General features: G+C 42.1%; 1 protein-coding gene across 1 annotated transcript in view; it reads right to left on the bottom strand.

Moving 5' to 3' along the window:
* The window catches only part of LOC111158328 (methyltransferase like 24), a 55,877-nt gene extending 37,380 nt beyond the window's left edge, over positions 1 to 18,497 (bottom strand). The window contains exons 1-2 of the mRNA XM_022520304.1: positions 18,132 to 18,497; positions 9,418 to 9,646 (exon numbers count right to left, since the gene is read on the bottom strand). Of these exons, the coding sequence (XP_022376012.1) occupies positions 9,418 to 9,646; positions 18,132 to 18,256 (354 nt within the window). The 5' untranslated portion in view covers positions 18,257 to 18,497. The remainder of the gene's footprint in view (positions 1 to 9,417; positions 9,647 to 18,131) is intronic.
* Positions 18,498 to 19,323: the final 826 nt, after the last annotated feature.

Below are 19,323 nucleotides of genomic sequence, written 5' to 3'. Positions count from 1 at the left end.
ATGATCTCATGGCCATGGGATTCAGTCCCGCATAGGGCCCCACACTCAGCACAGAGACTGCTTGGGATTCTCTCCTTGTTTCCCTTTCCTTCTCCCTCCCCATCTGCCCCTCCCCCTGGCCTGAGCACATGTGTGTGCTGGAACACATGAGCTTTCTCTCTTTCTCTCTCTCTCAAATAAATAAATAAAATCTTTGAAAAAAAGAGAGAGACTTTTTTCCCTATAGTTTCATTATTTAAGCACAGGTACTTGCATATGGAAGATATTTAACAAATATTTATTGAATGGATAGATCAATGGAGGAAGGGATGGATGGATGAAAGGACTGGACAGAGAGATGGGAATACGAACAGAAGACCAACATATAAACCAATAATTACTATGGCATGTGAACATAGTGAAGTGGACCCTGTGACTATGAAGAAGGGAAGAGTCCCTACTATGGCTGATTCTGATATAGTATTTACCCTACAGAACTACTTTGTCTTATCCACCAACACCACACACACAAAAAAATTTTTTTAAGATTTTATTTATGTATTTGACAGAGAGAGAGAGAGAGAGATCACAAGTAGGCAGAGAGGCAGGCAGAGAGACAGGGGGAAGCTGGCTTCCTGCTAGGCAGAGAGCCCGATGCGGGGGCTCAATCCCAGGACCCTGAGATCATGACCTGAGCCGAAGGCAGAGGCTTAACCCACTGAGCCAGCCAGGCGTCCCCACACAAAAAAATATAATAGAGATTTAGTTCTTTCAGGTTGAGTAATTTTTATTTTTTCTCTTATTTCTCTTTATCATCATATAATCTGTCTTTCGACCTAGATGAAATTAAAAGAGAAAAATCCATTTTTGTCACCTTTGCTCTTTCCAGAACCTCTCTTAATCCAAAAGGGTAATGTGAAATAAGGCTTACAATCAACACTGCAGAAGACGAAAGCAGGTGATAAGTTGCTTGCCCATAAGTTATTAATCAGCTATCCTCCAGGGCGTAGTGTTACGAAGCTGTGTCATGTAATAAACAGCAGGCGAAATGAATTATATCCATTTTCTGACTCTGAAGTGCAGGCATGTGCTATAAAACTAAATTGACATCTGTTAGCAGGCTTGTCACATGGATGGTTTTTTCCTGCAGAATCTGGAATAAATTAAATCTTAAAATAAAACTTGGAACAGAGAGGCTGCTTTACATAATTCCTTCTAATGGCGTGCTGATTTTAAAGAGAGGCTCTCACAAGAAATGTTTCATTATCATTTTAATTGCAAAACTGTTGAATGCCACTCCATGCTAGGAAATCAGTGTTTTTATAACGTCCTTATGTTTTTAACTAAAAAGTGGCAAGTGACACCTTCCTCGCTGGCTGGAAGATAAATCAGCTTTTACCTCCAAATAAAACCATGCCCGCTTTTCCCCCAAGTCCCTGGAGTCTGTTTCATGGGTGGCTGGTTATGCATGGCACCTCTGAGCACTGGCATGGCTGAGTTCCCAGGTCAGAAATGGCTGGCCGGGGTGTGACCTCACAGGGTTTGCTCAGGAATACGCTCCCTCGGAGGATTCACCAATAGGTTAGCAAGTTCTGGGGCCTCTTACTGTCAAAAGGCATTAAGCACTTTCTAACACAGAGAGAGGAACTGGCGGAGTTGCATGACCCGGTGAAACTGGGCTGTGTAACACTGAACAAAACATTCTGTGCAAAAGAAAGTCACACGGAGGGAAACCTTCACCGGCTCCCGAAGCTTACAGCCCCTCTGCTCCCTCAGGACTCCTTTGGCTCTCCTTCCCAAAACTTTGCCAAAATGACAAAATCCTCAGACAAATATACCCTCCCCTGGTACACAGCAGAAAAGAAAATCAAATACCAGATCCCCAGAGGCTCATTTCCTGCAGGAGTGGAACCCTCCCCTTTTGTAATAATGGCAGGTGCCTTTGAAAATCTCAAAAATGCAACACTCAATCAAAATGTTTTGTTTTACATAACATCGTAATTCTGCTCTTCTTAAAATTCATTCATTTCTCTCACCAATACAGCGTATTGGCCTATACGACCTTCTCAAAGAGTCACAGCTCATATCCCACACCTTCTCATAGGGAACACCGAGGCACAGAGGACATAGGAACTCAGTGAAGAGACAGAGAAGGAGGCTGCAGAAGTGGACAGGCTCTCAACCCCCTTCTTATTTAAAGGGTTTCCCGCTCAGGAGGGGAGGGGAGATTTGCAAAGGGAAGACTGAGTCCCTAGAGCCCTCTCTACATGCTGAGGCCCCTCCCAGGGTGATCTTCCTATTACCTGGGTTAGAGTTGGGGTGGGTCAGTTGAAAAGGCAGCTTCCCGGGCTCCATGACGGACCAGCTAAGTGAGAATCTCTAAGGTTGGTTCTGGGTTCCAAGTTTTAATCAAGGTCCCTAGCTGATGGGATCCTTTACTTATGCTGTTATTTTGGGTTTGTTTTCCAGTGTTACCAATGCTTACAGAGCAACCTGAGAACCACTCTGTTGTAGAGGTGGGAGTGGGTGTCCAGACTTGGGAGCACTGCTCACGCTCGACTTCACCAATCATGGCTTCTGCCCAAGGAAAACACAAACCACTGCTAGATCCAGAGGCACCTGGCTCGTTCCTCAAACAGGCTTTATAACCTGCATGCTAGCTAAATACTGAATGGTCTGAAAAATCACTACGAGCCCAGAAATTTGCTTCACAGCAAATCTTACCATTATAGATAAGTGAAAAGGGGTAAAAAGCCGAAACTCATTTCCTACGTGTTGAATGCTGAAGTTCTAGACCCCCCTTCCCAAGCTGCTTTGTCCTTTAGGTCTACTACAGATTGATGGGGACAGAAAAATGTCTCTGCATCTCAAATTGCAATTCAGGAGCGTAGCTGACTCATTATTCCTAAATTGCTACTGGCTTATTTCACAGAAATGCAGCCTTGTCATGATTAAATAGCATTTCTGCAAGACGAAGTTGTCTTCAAATACACAGAAGATACACACCTCTCTCTGGAAAAGTAATATAAACAAGTCTACACGGAAGACTGCTCTGGGCCCTAAAAGAGTCACCTGGATTTCTACCTTTACCATAGCATATCTTGTTGCCATGGTGTTTGCCATCCAAGTATCCTGAACGTCAGTGGCTAAGGCTTCTGGATGCTCTAGCTGCCGCTTAGGAATTCTGCGGTGGGCTATGTGAAAAGATCGAGCATCCAAACTTCAATACCCTGCACGTTTTATTTAGGAGGATGCTGGACAGAAAGTGAGGTCAAGTACCTTATATATTTCCTGAGCACTTCCCTAGGTAGTTGGGATGAGAGCCTAACGATGGAGTCCTGCTCTTAAGCCATGTGCTCCTTCGTTAGGAACATACCTCTGGCAGGCAGGGATCTAGCTGGAGAGTAAGCCACGAGTCACCTAGGACTGGGGCATGTCTGGGCCTTGAACTGGTATGGGAGACCACTGGGAGACTTTTTTTTTTTTTTTAAGATTTTATCTATTTACTCAACAGAAAGAGATCACAATTAGGCAGAGAAACAGGCAGAGAGAGAGGGGAGAAGCAGACTTCCCACTGAGCAGAGAGCCTGATTCGGGGCTCGATCCCAAGACCCTGAGATCATGACCCAAGCCGAAAGCAGAGGCCCCAACCCACTGAGCCACCCAAGTGCCCTGGGAGACATTTTTATAAAGGAATGTCCCTCGCGAGGAAAAAACTTTGTTCCAAGAAACAAGCAAGTTTGAAACCAAAATCTGGTAGAGGCTGGCACAGAAATGGAAAAATGATCTGAAGCATAGGACATCATCAGTGCCTCATACCACCCTTGGCAGGGACTCGGGCTGAGGGTGGCGGACGTCGGAACACAAGGTGGTCCAGGGGTGTCCGGGTGGCCCAGTCAGTTGAGCGGCAGACTCTTGGTTTTGGCTGGGGTCTCATCACTGTGTCCGGGAAGGGAGCCCAGTGCCTGGCTCCCAGCTCAACGGGGAGTCTGCTTGGTTTTCTCACTCTCATTCTTCTTCTTCCACTCTCATTCTTCCTCATCCTTCCTCCTCCCCCCTGTGCTCACTCTCTCTCACTGAAATAAATAATAAAATAAAATATAAAATAAAATGAAATAAAATAAAATAAAGTGGTCCAGTGCCAGGCCTCTCGGAAGACACCAATTACTAGTAAACACCCTCTGCTCCTGTGTTTCTCAGACTACCGTATAGGTCTTGCTATTCAAGGTATAGTTCCCCAAGCAGCAGTCTCACCAGAGCCTGAGAGCATGCCACGAATGCCGCATCTCAGGACACACCCCAGAACTTCAGAATCAACTTCTGCATTTTAATTAGATTCCCCAGGTGATTCACCTATACATTAAATATGAGCCAAAATGACATGAAATATAATTTAGGCGCTACAAATAAGCATTTCAAAATCTTCTGTTTGTTAGGTACTTTTAACATTTATTAGAAAACATAAGTTACTCAAGTTTACTCTTGAGTCCATGGGTACTACTTCTCCAGATAATTCTAAGAAAGGTGAGTCAGTTTAAAGTTGACTTAAAGGAAAGTATTAAGGGAAAATGTACACCCATGCCAAATACAAACCAAAAAGTGAGATTTGTAAGAGAAGGAGAACACAAAGGATATGAACTAAAACTATATTTTAAAGTAATAAGTAATAATAAAGAAAATAGAGGAATCTAGAATGATATTTCATATAAATATTTATCAGAACAAAACAAAAAAACTGGTACAGCAGAACTAACAGCAAACAAAGGAGAATTTAAGGCAAAGGAAATTTCCAGGAATGAAATATACACATGCGGAGAAATTTTCTTCCTGAGTCTACCATTTTCCATTTCCACCAGCAAAGCCTGAGTATTCTTCCCAAGAAGCCTTTCACTCTAGGGCGCTATCAACATCTTGTTTATAACTTGCTCAAGTAATAAGCAAAAGGAAAAGGAACGTTTTTGTGGCTCAATTTCAAAGCGCCCCTTCTCTCCAGCACAGCGCTTACCCCACGACAGACCTGAGGTCTGGTGATGGCTGTAGAGCTCCAGGCCCAGGGACTCAGGCCCCGCCCCTCCAGCGAGGGTAGTGGGGGACAGCCCGCCCCCGTGGGGGTGGAGGAGTGGGGGACCCGCCCCCACGCAGCCATCCCACCCGCGGCTCCAGGTCCCGCGCTCCGCTTCTACTCCGTATTAATTCTCAGCAGTTTATTTAATTTCTCTACAGCACAGTGTTTACTTTCTACACGATCGCCAGCAAAGCTGTTCGGGGCCCGGGGCAGCAAACAGTCACAATTGTCTACGACCCCATCTGAAGAACCAATTGCCCTTCAGTTTCCGCACAAAGCTTTCATTAAAAACTCTTGAGTTGGGGCGCCTGGGTGGCTCAGTGGGTTAAAGCCTCTGCCTTCGGCTCGGGTCATGATCCCAGGGTCCTGGGATCGAGCCCTGCATCGGGCTCTCTGCTCAGCGGGGAGCCTGCTTCCTCCTCTCTCTCTGCCTATCTCTCTACCTACTTGTGATCTCTATCTGTCAAATGAATAAATTAAAAAATCTTAAAAAAAAAAAAAAAAACTCTTGAGTTGAATTAGGTGCGGTTATCAGTTTCCTGGGGAATCTGATATATTTTCCGAGAAAACAAAGAGAAAGAAAAAAGAAAGGTTCTCTATAAAATTTTGTTAAGACTTACTGAAACTGTTAATTAAAACTCTTTGAGTTTAAAATCTTTTTTTAAAAGATTTTATTTATTTATTTGACAGAGATCACAAGTAGGTGGGGGGTGGGGTTGGGCGGGAAGCAGGCTCCCTGCCAAGCAGAGAGCCTGACTGGAGGCTGATCCCAGGACCCTGAGATCATGACCTGAGCCAAAGGCAGAGGCTTTAACCCACTGAGCCACCTAGGCGCCCCCGAGTTTACAATTATTTTTAAGTCACACTGCGTTCTCTGCTCGAATTCTCAAAAACAATCCATTTGGGAAGGATCGTGGTCCCTATTACACTGGCAATCAAACGGGGCACCAGAGCAATTAAATGACCCAATCAGTGCCAAATACTAATGAAAATAATAATAATAATAAACAACAACTAACTAACGTGAGAATGGGTGCTTCAAACGTCAGTCAATCACCGAGCTTCCAGAGGTAACCTCTAAGGCAGTACTGTTACTCCTACGATCAATGGCACGGTTAAGACGGAAAGTAGTAATTTCTCAATCAGCCTGGATCATTTAGGGTACTCTGTGTAATAAAGGCTTTAGGGGGAAAAAGCACACATCGTGATTAATATGAGCGGAAATTTCAGACTCGATACACCCAGTCCTGTTCTGGAAAAATTCTTAAGCATCGTTACAGCAACAAGCACATCAGCAAGGAGAAGACAGCTGATCATTAATATTGCTCGACCCAGGTGATAGGATTCCCTGCCAGACTGGCTTCCGGTTCTCCCACTTTCGCTGCTGCTGCTGCTGCTGGGGCTGCTGCTCTCACCTAATGCTTTAGAAATGTTTTTGATTTACAGCTGGCAACTAAAATTACCCAAAAGTTTTCAAAGCAGAACAAAAGCCCTATGCGTCTTTCTGTCACCCTCTCAGAGTCTGGCTTTTCCTTTTGGCCTGAGTGGCTGGAATCTAGGGATGAAAAAAGAGAAGAAGAAAAATCCCCGCTTCCCCTAGAGAACACCTCCTGACTATATGAAACAGTTTTACATCATGAGGTGAAAATAACACAACAAAAACCCTTCTGGTTACCTGGCGATTCACAGACCTGTACCCCTGGGGATAAAAATATATTATATGTTTATAAAAAATAAAATAAAAAAAAAAAGTTTATTTAAACAGGTGAAAAAAAAAAAAAAAACCCTTCTGGTTTCTAAAGTCGGTAGCAGAAGAAATGAGTGAAGAAGGCAAGACTCAAGGACAGACAGACTCTTGTGTGAGAGTTTTCTACTTGCTTTTCCCCGCCAGGGCTACCTCCTGTTTACCAGTGTCTGTACACATGCAGGAAAATGAAAACAGACCTTGCTTTCTGCAGGCCAGAAATGAAGTTTCCTTTTATCTGGCACCACATAGCTTCTAGAGGCCTGTTCCTAATGGAAGCAATCGCTCGTTGATGGGTTTCATTTTCGCTGTTTTGTTTTAAAGCATTTGCCAAACAAACAAAAAAAAAACCAAAAAGCCACCTAGGAAAGAATATCAGAATCTTTCAAAATCCTCCATATGGAATTTTTTTTTTAAAGATTTATTTATTTATTTATTTGACAGACATCACAAGTAGGCAGAGTGGCAGGCAGAGAGAGAGAGGAAGAAGCAGGCTCCCTGCTGAGCAGAGAGCCCGACTCAGGGCTCGATCCCATGACTCCGGGATCATTTTTTTTTTTTTTTTAAAGATTTTGTTTATTTGAGAGACAGAGACCACAAGTAGGCAGAGAGAGAAAGGAGGAAGCAGGCCCCCTGCTGAGCAGGGAACCTGATGCGGGGCTCCATCCCAAGACCCTGGGACCATGACCCAAGCCGAAGGCAGAAGCCTTAACCCACTGAGCCACCCAGGCGCCCCCCCCCACTCACCGGGATCATTTTTAAAGCAGCAAATATATACTTGGCAATTCTGGCCCAGATCACTTTCGTGTTCTTTTTTTTTTTTTTTTTTTTTGTGGTAAAATATACATAACATAACATTTACCATCTCAACCAATTTTAGGTGTCATTACTAATGTTTTTAATAAAAATAAGTAGCCTTAGGAATATTAAAAACATCCTTTAAAACATTTATCCTTTTTAGGTACTACTGTAAATATTTCTGCTGTCCCGGGAGCAGCATAAAAGAAGATCCCATTAAAAGATCTCATGCTTCATCCTCAACATAAAACTTTGCCCACTGTGGCTCCTACGGAGTTAAACAAACACAATTCCGGTGCATACCTGATTATCTGAAAACACATTTTTATAGGAAATGTGGCTTGGATACATTTTATCCACAGGTCATTCTTCAAAGCCTTATTTTATCCTCACATTTACCAAATCTTTTGCTGAAATATTCTCCAGAAAAGCAGTCTCGACAAAGTCTATTCTTTGAAGAGTGAGGGCAGATAGGGCCAGGGAATAAAGAGCCTTAAGGAGGAGCAACAGGAGTCCCAAATGAACACAAAGAGTCTGTAGCTAGCTGTCTGAATCACCAAGAGTTGACATATTAGAGAATCAAGCCTGTAATTTTCAGTTTAAGAAAAAAAAAATAAATAAAATAAAAAAATAAAAAAACAAAAAACACAGATCTCTGAAGGTAACAAGTGGCAAAAATAAAATAAAGTTCTGAAAAATGCTCCCACTTCAGTTTCTGTCTGGAGATTTTACCCCCCCAAATCCTGTGTATGTTGCATTAAGTCTCCTAATTATTAAATACTAGTTACTGTCAATGGCAAAGCAAAATAGAAATCAGTAGTTAATCACATGTTAGAAGAGCAGCAAATTCTTTGAAGTGGTTCTTGAAAAAGCTCCTGCTGTCCAGTTAAAGGGACTTAAAAAAAAAAAAAAATGGACGAGGAGCAAGAGGAGGAGGAGGAGAAGAAAAAAAAAACAACAGAGGAAAAGCCCTTGTATTAAAGATCAGGCAGGCAACTCAAGTTTAAAATTGAATTCCACGTACGCTGTTTTTCAGAAACACCCATTCTGGCATGTTCTAAATCACATGTCATCTCTGGCTGAGAACAGGAAGGTAAAATAGGCCAAGCCCGGGAAGGGCTGGCAAACCAACACAGGCCAAGTACACTCAGGAGAACTATCTAGTATTTGCCTACAGAGTGCAATTGCCTCGGGTCTACACCAAAAATTTTGCTTTCAAGGAACACGGTTCAAAGAACTGAGTTTCTTTTTGCTATCCATTCACAAGAAGACACTTGCAGAGATCTGACATCTTTTGACATAATTTTATCCGTTGCAACACACAGAATGTCCATTCCATTTTACAAAGTTCATTTTAATCAGACATAACGTATGTTCTGGTCTTCCAGAGCCTGGAGACTCAAGACAGTTGCTACAGCAGTGAGAAACACGATATGTGGGCGATCTCTTATCAAACAAAAACCTGGCCCAGAGTACTTTGTATTTGGGACCGGCATAAGTAGTTTCCTCCATCTGAACATTTTAAGTCGATTGCCAAATGAAAATGGGACTTTTGAGCCCCTGCCAGAAGTAGGCTTCTCACTTCCTTGCCCAGTCTTAGCCAAAACCCTAGCACTACCCAACAGCAACCGCAATCTACAAATCAACTTAAAGACCTCGATCTTTGCCAAAGCTTTATGTCTACCGAGCTGACTCTATAAATAATGACGGGTGATCATCACGAAGTTTGAAACTGGATCCTCGACTGTCCAATTCTGGGTTTGCATTTTTTTTTCCAAGTTCATGAGTCTGTTCAGTTAATTTCATTATGCAATCAAATGAAAACTCTCACCTTGTGATGCCCAAATTCATTCAAAATGGTGCCCAGCTTTCTGGTGTTGCTATGCGGGTTTTGGGCCACCACAGCTGGGTGTGGGTCCCGCCAGTCGATGGACAAGCGGTGATACCAGAGGCGCCGACTCTTCAGAAGATGAGCCGACTTCACGCTAGGATCGAAACGATGGACTTCGCATCCACTGTTGGCCAAGCTAACCTCAAACTGTGTATCGTCACTCCCCAGCCTAGAAAGAAAGAGGATGGAAATCAGTAGAAACAATACGAAGCAAAAGTGTTGGATTGACAAGACGATTCTCAGGCCAATTTTCTTACTCTTATCAAGCTTTCTCCTGTTTTAACACATGGCTAACTGCACACAGTCAATAAACCTTCTTCTATCACAAAAAACATTAGCGCTAAGAGCTTCTGGGTATCAAGCAAGCAGAGACATCATCTGCTAAATGCAGACCAGCAAAGCACATGTTCAAACATGCAGAGGCATGTCAAATTAATTTTTTACAAAGATGTGAATCATAGCAGCAACGAAACAAGACGATCCAGTGATCTTAAGAGGCTTTCTCAGAAGACGTCAAACATATAAGCGCCGGGATCGGTTCCCTTAGGGAGAGGTGCAGTTTGCTAATGAGGTAATTTGTCTCCATTCTAATGGCCACGATGCATGAGGCCTGACTTAAAGACAATAGTTGTTTCCTTAGAAATGGAATGCGTTTTAAAATAGTACAGCTTCCTGGTGGTGGGTATCGTGGAGGGCACATATTGCATGGAGCACTGGGTGTGGTGCATAAACAAGGAATTTTGGAACACTGGGGAAAAAATTAAATTAAAAAAATAAAAATGAAAGCAGCAATTAGAACAATAATAGAGGAAATCAGCCCTGCCTTATGAGGACATTTCACATGTCAGAAGATGTCCTACAGGCAACTACCTATGGGTTTACCTTAACTGACCTCATACATCAAAGAGCTGAATAAATAAGGTATGTTTGATGATAATAATGCTAAACAGAAAATAAAATAAAATAGTACAGCTAAAGAAAAGGCAACTGTGTGTGGTTCTACTCAAGAAATAGAGGAGATACCTCACTTAAAGTCACATCAACAGGAGGAAGAAATTTTGAATTAGCTGTACCTACTAACGCAGTATGTAACATATCATGCAGAACACTCATATAATTAACACATTTTTAATTTACTCTGTCATATTACTCAGATGTATTTGGTGGAGTTATATTCATCACTTTGATTAAAGCATCAGTTTGGATGAAAAACATGAAATTAAATGAAAGAGGATTATTTTTTTAAATGGTGATTACAGCTTCTTTGCCCAAAATACTATATTTAGATGTGATTTAAGATACCAAAATCTCCCAGAGTATCTGTTATACATCGACCGAACTTGAACCCCATGCAGAAATGCTTCATTCTCTTAGACTTTACTGTCTCAGATATTTCATAATATGGAAACATACAAGCTCACTGGCTAACAATTATTTACCTGCCTTTAGTTGACTAAAATAAGTCTTCAGCACAGAGGTCCTCCCCCTAGATATTCTGACTATACTTTTATTTGCCTTGTTTTCTCTTCACTTCTACTCCACTGCTTTTCCCCTCACTGGACCCATGGCACGTTAACCCTCTGCTGTCTGTTACCTGTAATTCTCTCTAACCTTTTGGCTAGAAGATTTAGCACTCCTCTCACAAACACTACCATTCCCTTTACCCGAAAGATACTGTTTCCTAATTTTTATCTCTTATCAAACCCACCCAGCTCAGCCCATTGTAATCTCTATCCTAGTGTCCCCCCAATTTTTCCATCATCTAATTAGGTGTGGCAGACTGACTTGCTGGCTCTAATTCTTCACCCTTCATCCATACCACTGCCATGCTCCGCTCATCATGGGCAGGGTGTCCCTTCCTGCCCCTTGATTTTTTGGCTTGACCATGTGATTTCTTTTTTGGAAGGAAGTGACAGTATACCAGTCCTGACCTAGCCTCTAAGAACTTCTGTCCACTCTCTCGTATAATGCTCATGATGAAAACTTGCTGTCTCAGGAAAATACAAGACATGAAACGTAGAGGTACCCCAGTCTGACACCACCAGCCTTCTATGAAAAACAGAACTGCTCTTGGCCACCTCACCTTGACGTAAAGTCTCCCAGCTGAGCCCAACCTCAATCAACAGAAGCCCAGCTGATTTGGAAACATATAAGCCATAATAAATAATGGTTTTAAGCTACTGAAATTTAGAGTGATTTGTTATACAGCAACAGCTAACTTATAAACCTGCCATGCACTGTATGTCCAAGAATTGAATAAGAATGACAAAACATTATTTAGTAGACAGATTTCTTCCTGTATAGATCAGAATGTTGCCAAATTCACCTGCCCCAAGGAATTTTTCACTTAATTGAATATGTTGAAACTTAGATGAGCAAAGCAGTGTTTTATGGGTCATCTCATGGAAAATGGCAGTTTTGTAACTTTACTAAGAAAACACTGTATCAAGAAAGTCCTCATTTGGGGCGCCTGGGTGGCTCAGTGGGTTAAGCCACTGCCTTTGGCTCAGGTCATGATCCCAGGGTCCTGGAATCGAGTCCCACATTGGGCTCTCTGCTCAGCAGGGAGCCTGCTTCCCTTCCTCTCTCTCTGCCTGCCTCTCTGCCTACTTGTGATCTCTGTCTGTCAAATAAATAAATAAAATCTTTAAAAAAAATAAAAAATAAAGAAAGTCCTCATTAGATATAATTTGTATGTAAACTTTCTAGAGTAGAGAAATATGAATAATTTCTTTCTCTGAATTTTCTAAATAGTTTTCAAGGAAACATTCTCCACTCTAAACCATGTGTTTTAATCAAGACTTAAAAAAAATTTAAGAATTAAATTAAGCACATACACTTCTGTAACTAATTTTTTTTTAGTAAGGCACTTTATTGTATATTGGTATGTTTTCAATTTAAACTAATTTTTACAATGAAAAAATAGCAATACTCATAGAAAGCATTCAAAGAAATAGAATGAAAAGATGAAGTTTTCTAGCCCTAGAAATTTTGGCCACTAATTTCTAGAGATAATCACACTTAGCAATTTTTTGTGTATCCTTCCAGAAATTCTCTACACACGTACAAGTGTTCTCTACCAGAGACACCATAAGGACACACATACATATTTAAGTTCATCATCATATAGTGAGGAACTATTTTGTACGATACCCTAAATAACATGCAAATATTGAAATTTGTCGTTTTGGAGTTAATTTATGTTACTTTTACTAAATAAAATACATTTAAGACGTAAGTATACTAAATTGGAAAATAATAAACAGTGTTCACTGAATCAGGGTCTGTAATTCTTACTTTCATTTATTCAAATGGTACTTCTTCAAGTTTTTATTTAAATTCAACTTAGCTAACATGCAATGTAATATTCTGCTTATTTCTGAATCCCATGTGCTGTGCAATGAGATGAGGGCTGACAGACAGATCTATAAAATGTTGCTCCAAGTGAGAGAAAACTAGAAAATTAGGTAGGGTCTGGAATTCCCAGAATACATAGTATAGTATCCAACATGGCATGGGGCAGGCTATGTTTCACTGTCCTATTTGTGTATATAAATAAATATTTATAAAGCGTTTTAAGGGGCACTTGGGTGGCTCAGTCAGTTAAGCATCTGCTTTTGGCTCAGGTCATGATCCCAGGGTCCTGGAATCGAGCCCCATGTCAAGCCCCCTGCTCATCAGGGAGTCTGCTTCTCCCTCTCCTTCTATCCCTTCTCCAGCTTGTGCTCTCTCTCTTGCTCACTCTCTCTCTTGCTCACTCTCTCTCTCAAATAAATAAATACTTTTCAAAAAGCACTTTAATATGTTTAAGGCATTATACTAGACACCAGAGACAAATAGATAAATAAAATATAACCCTTGAACTGAAGCTCACAAGTCTTAATGAAGAAAGATTTCTGAACAAATAACTATAGGAAAATAATGAAATAACCAAAACTATTAGTTATAGCAAAAATGTATTTAGTCTGTAAGAAAATCATTTTCTGTTCTTATTTAACTTGAAAGAGAATTCACTGTAGAAAATTCTACTTTATAGGAATGTTCTACTTTACATTTATTCCATGAAGCAAGAAATGTACCTCATAAGGCTCCTATCTCATGATCAAAGAGTGTTGTTCCACTCCCTGCCACCACATCTGCATTCCAGGCAGCAGGGAAAAGTAGGAGGGGAATGAAGGTCACATCCTTTCCTCTTAGGGCGTGGCTTAGACGTTGCTCACACCACATTCACTCGTATCTCACTGCTCAAAGCTAATCATATGGCCACTTAGAGCTTCAAGGAAGGCTAGGGAATGCGGTCTTCGGCAAGGCACCACAAAACTCACGAGCTCTGTTACCAAAGGAAAAAGGAAAAATACATCCAAGAGAAGTAAAAACATATGTCCACACAAAAACCTGTACATGAATGTTCACTGCAACATTATCACAAGAGCCCATAAGTGGAAACAACCCAAAAAGCCATCAACTGATGAGTGAATAAATAAAATGTGGTATATCCATATAATGGAATATTATTCAGCCATTAAAAGGAATGAAGTAATGATACATGTTACAAGATCGAACCTTGATGTTAAGTGAAAAAAGCCAGTCACAAAAGGCCACATGTTGTATGCTTCCATTTATATGAAATGTCCAGAAAAAGCCAATCTACAGACAGAAAGTAGATTAGTGGTTACCTAGGACAAGGAGTGAAAAGTGGGAATGGGGTTGGAGAGAAATTGGGACTGCTCTGGGTTTATGAATTCCTCTTTTTGGGTGATGAAAATGTTCTATATTTGACTGTAGTGACCGGAAACCATTGAAATGTATGTCTCAAAGGAGCGAACTATATGGTATGTGAATTATAACTCAACAAAGTTGATACAGGATAGGTTTCTAATCAGATACAGGGAAGGTTTCTAACTATGACCACTGAGGCATAAGGATGGGAAAAAGTGACACAACTGGACAAAGGTGTCCCCAGGAGTTTCAGTAACCCATTCTTCAACCCTGCACGGCCCAGAGAATCTGGCCAAATGGTGATCTATTACAAGCGCTAATAGATAATTAGGTTATCTGTTATCTAATTATTGAGATGATTATGATTAGATCTGTAAACTGGCAGCTACTAGAGGGGGGGAATAGGTTTTTTGGAGCATAAATAACACTGAATAGTGGATAAAAACATGTTATAATTATTAGTTTTGTTAAATAACATTTCATGAAATGCCAAATTTCATCTAAAACATATATTCTCAACAGGGATGATATCACCCCTAAGGGGGCAAAAACCCATTCTTGGGCGCCAAGAAAACTTCCCCTTTTTACATTGAAGGCACAGATACATACATTACATAAACAGATATACAATTTATCTATGCCATTAAAATTTCATGGGGTGGGGGGTGGTGATTAGGGAAAAAATTATCTAAAAGGATCCTTGGGTATATGATTTTCTGATTCCTCATTCATCGACACCAGAGCTCCGGCTGTGTTAATTAAACTCCTACAAGTTGAAAAGGTTTGGCTCTGGATCTCGGTCATTCCTCGTGAAATGCTCATGGCACCCGGAAGTCCCAGCTTTCCCACCCAAGACACGGTTGTTGCCTAACCATGTGTCATCTATCAAACATTCTTCTGTCTCATGCTGAGAATTTATGCCTCGAAACCAAATGGTGCCACCTACCAGAGAACTAAAGAAGAGACTAAAAAGATGGACTGGGGCACCTGGGTGGCTCAATGGGTTAAAGCCGCTGCTTTCCTCATGATCCCAGGGTCCTGGGATCAAGCCCCGCATCGGGTTCTCTGCTCAGCAGGGAGCCTGCTTCCCCCTCTCTCTCTGCCTGCCTCTCTGCCTACTTGTGATCTCTGTCAAATAAATAAATAAAATCTTTAAAAAATAAAAATAAATAAAAATAAAAAGCTGGACTTATGCACGATCCCTTCTCAAGTTCCCTCTTCCATTCTCATGTCTACCCCTGAAATAACAGTCTTTGACAGGCAGGATAAAATAGGTGATTTCCCCCACTCGCTTTAGCTATCACCCTCCTCCCACCCCACCCACACCCTCCCCCTCACACAGAAGATGTTCAGGGCAGCCCCCAGCTGAAGAGGTCAGGCAGATGACATGAGCACCTAAACCCACAGCCCCTCCTTCCTCTTCTCCTCCCCTTTCCGGGGACATAACCTTCCTGTACAGCACCTTCCCCTATCTTAACTGGTCTCTTCTACCCCCATTTCAAAGTTGAAAAGGATCCGATTTTAATTCTCAACTGAGCTTCACCCGGAGTGCACACACTCTCCCAGAGAAATGCTTTTACATTGGCTGCAGAAAAAAAAAAAAAGGTCTGACTCTTAGTAAAGACGTTCCAGACTCCGAGACAAGGTGAACTTGATTCCTCCTCTAGTTCTTGGGATGGAGGAAAGGCATGCAGCCCTTGTCTTCTGGTCCTCTGTGCTCAGATCCCTTTCCCCCTGTCTAGGAAGGCTACCACTAGCTGTGGTTTTATCTGCCATCCTCAGTGTGCCAGGAATGACGGGGCACAGCAGTGACACGGTCTTGTTGCTGCCACAGCCCAGGGGCTCAGAGCACAAACTGGCCTGGTGTAGGGGCCCCATGACCCACCTGCCCCCTGCCCTCCCTGCCATCTCACAACTACCCCCATCCTCCCAAACCCTGAGAACCCAGGGCCCACATTCCCTGTTCTTGAGCCTCATTTCAAGACCACCACTTCTGGCCTGGGTCTCTGTCTTCCCTCAGCATCAACTGAAATGCCAGCTGGTCATTTACCTGCCTCCAGACGAGCAATCCACCTGCGAAAGGGGTAGGCTTATCCTGACCCTGTCCTGAGTCACAGGGCAACCTCCTTGTACATCCACAACCCAAAGCATCCTTCCTTTACCCATCAGAAATATTTTCTTTAATTTCCAGTCTTCAATTAAGCATTTTTCGGTTTTGAGTCAAAGTTGGCCCTTATCATCTAGTCACGTCTGTTCCCTGAAGAATTCAACTGTCCCTGTCTGCTCTTTAAAAAGCTGAGTTTGAATAGTGAGCATTTCAATGGAAGTAAAGAACTACCTTTTTACATGAAGTCATCTGAAATCTTAGAGCAGGATTCTCTTATCGAATGGCTCTGAAGTATCAGAAAGCAAAAAGGAATTTTAAAGATCTCTCCCCTCAACAGCTTTCCCAGTTTTCATTTTACTCAGGGATATGCTTTAAATGAGATTATTCCAGGGTGTAAAATAATATGTAAAATATAAAGGCAGTTCAGAGCAAGAAAACAGGACCAAGCTGAGCTCTCCAATTTGCATGTGGTACTATGGAATTATTTTTATGACCTACTTTCATACATTTTTAACATGATAGAAAATAAAGTCTACTGTCAAAACTCTCCATTCTTTCTACAAGCTAGAAGCAAAGCTGGTAGGCTCCCTTCTGTTCTAATGGCTGAGGAACTAATTTCCTAAACCTTAGCCTCCTGGTTTAAATCACAGCATAACCAGCGTCTCTCCCTAGTCTCCTTATCTTGTGCAATCATTTATGTTGCAAGCATATATTGAGTGCCTACTGTGTGTATCAAGCCCACCTGATACAGACTTCATTGAAGCCATAGAAGAATGTTTCCATTATCCTGAAACTCTTACTTGAACCTTTCGTTTTTACAAAAAGTCCACAATGACTGCAACTAAGAATTCTTGTTTGGTAAAGTTTGACATCAATGGTGATCCTCTGGGCACATACACAAATGTAGACCCAACCCCCGCCCAACCCCATCATCTAGGATTCACATTGACAGTTGTTATTCACATGCCTGAATGTGAATCACAGAAGTGATTAAATCTATCAGTGAGAAGAAAGCGCAAGACACCTGTTAAGGTCCCCAGCACTTCTGTAATGGACGTTAGCGGTCCTGCCTAAGAACCTCATCACACAGCTTCCACAGAGAGTCTGTAGAATAGGGTGCCCCCAATAAAAATAACTCTTTTCTGCCTTTTTTTTTTTCTGAGACACATATTTGTAAGTTCAGGTCTGGATGTGAGTACTGTTGGATTTGGTGAAATAGTCTCATTACTTTCTATTTTTCCTTTTATAGAAAACTCTCTAAATTCATTTGTGTATTTAGATCACTTTCGGCCCGAATACTGGAATATTAATATTTCCCACAGTTTTGACAAAATCACACTGTTTTCACAAGAATTCCCTTTTCTTTCTTTTTTTAATGTAAAGTACACATGGATTTACCATGGGCACAAAACATAAAAATCCAACAGTGGAATCATTCATCTTGGGTCACTCATCCTAAGTATGTATGGAATTTCCAATATGCCCGCTGTTCCTTCTCTTCTTAATTCTTAATATTCTCTTTGTAATATGAACGCTGTAATTCTAGCTGGAAATCATTGGCTTCACCAAGAGGACCATCCTCATCATGCTGAAAATTGAAGTTGCCAACTTACCAACTAAGTGTAGGTAATGGGAGAGAAAATGGCCCCAGCCACTTCCGGTGACCCGCAAGGGCAGTGCTCACAGTTACAGGACAGCCAGCGGGGTCTGAAACGATGGCAGGAGGCAAAGCCCAGCACCTATTGACCGTGCATAACTTTGTGTTGCCGAAAAAGCCTTCGCCACTCGCAGGAGTGTTTTGTGTTCTTCCGCTATAAAAGGCACTTACCCTAAAGAGTAGAGGCGGCATTGCTTGTTGCGGATTTGATGCGCTAAGCCAAACCTGTCATCAAGACAGACTGACCAGGGCTTCTTTGCAGGGCTGGCATCAGTAGCTAGGCTGTCTGTGCTCATGTGATTGCATGCAATCTGTAAGGATTGGAAATCAATATGAATAATTTAAAGCGTTGGATGATAAATGGCAGGTAGGGAGTTATGCTTCCCCAGTCCCTGAAAGCTGTAACAGGAGAGTTATGTCCTTCTCCACTGCTAACTACTCCTCTCCTTGGGGAAACACAAGACTGCGCCAAATATTCAGAGGAACTCCAAAGATTGGATTAGAAGGAGCCTTGTGGAGACTATAGGTAGGTTCGAAGGGAAGTTAAGGACTACTACAGCTATATAGCACGGAGTACGCAAGACAGACCGAGTCAGGAGCAAAGGTGGCAGAGAGGAGGGGTCTGGGAAGGCTTTGCAGAGGTGTGTTAGCCTTGGAGGACGAACAGAAGTTGACCAAGAAGCTGATATCAAGAAGGGCATTCCAGACAAGGAGAATGGTGCTGGCAAAACACAGAGGTCTGTAACCCACAGTGTTCCCACAGGAAGTTGTGAGATACGATTGTGGGCACAGGTCTCAGAAGGATATAGATTATCAATTCCTTGTCTCAGGCAGATAAGCTGGGACCACCGTGGTCCAGAAAGAGAGCATGCACTATCCCAGGTAAACAGCTGATCAAGGGTCAAGTGAGATCCGTTTGTCGTCCCTGCTTCCCAAACCGTATTCTTCGTGAACATTATACTAATGAGCTTCCTCCTAGGGGAGAAGAGCAAGAGCCCCACGCAGGAAGGAAGCTCTGCCCCAGCTCACCAAAGCACTTCTTTTAGCTCATCTATAAAAATTAGATAAGGAAATCAAAGGGAACATGTATCTAAATCAAGCAGAAGCAAGTCTCTGATTTCAAATGCATATAAAACAAATATACTGTATAAGGAATTCTGACTTGTGTTTAAGGCTGGCACAGTGTGCACGATGGAGGCTGCTGGAACCAAAGGAAGCAGGTTCTGTGGCCAAGATATTCTTCTGTGGCCTATATGACGTTACGAGCATCAGTTTTCCCCTGAACCCCTCCGAACGCCCATCATCATCATTATGCTCCATGAATCGGGCAGCAGCTCTGGCTGTCACATCATGGACAACAGAG

Source organism: Enhydra lutris, unplaced genomic scaffold (assembly GCF_002288905.1).
Source record: "Enhydra lutris kenyoni isolate GAN:26980312 unplaced genomic scaffold, ASM228890v2 scaffoldscaffold58, whole genome shotgun sequence".
NCBI classification, from domain to species: domain Eukaryota; kingdom Metazoa; phylum Chordata; class Mammalia; order Carnivora; family Mustelidae; genus Enhydra; species Enhydra lutris.
Note: the sequence above shows the minus strand (reverse complement) of the source record. Positions and strands in the feature narration are given on the sequence as shown.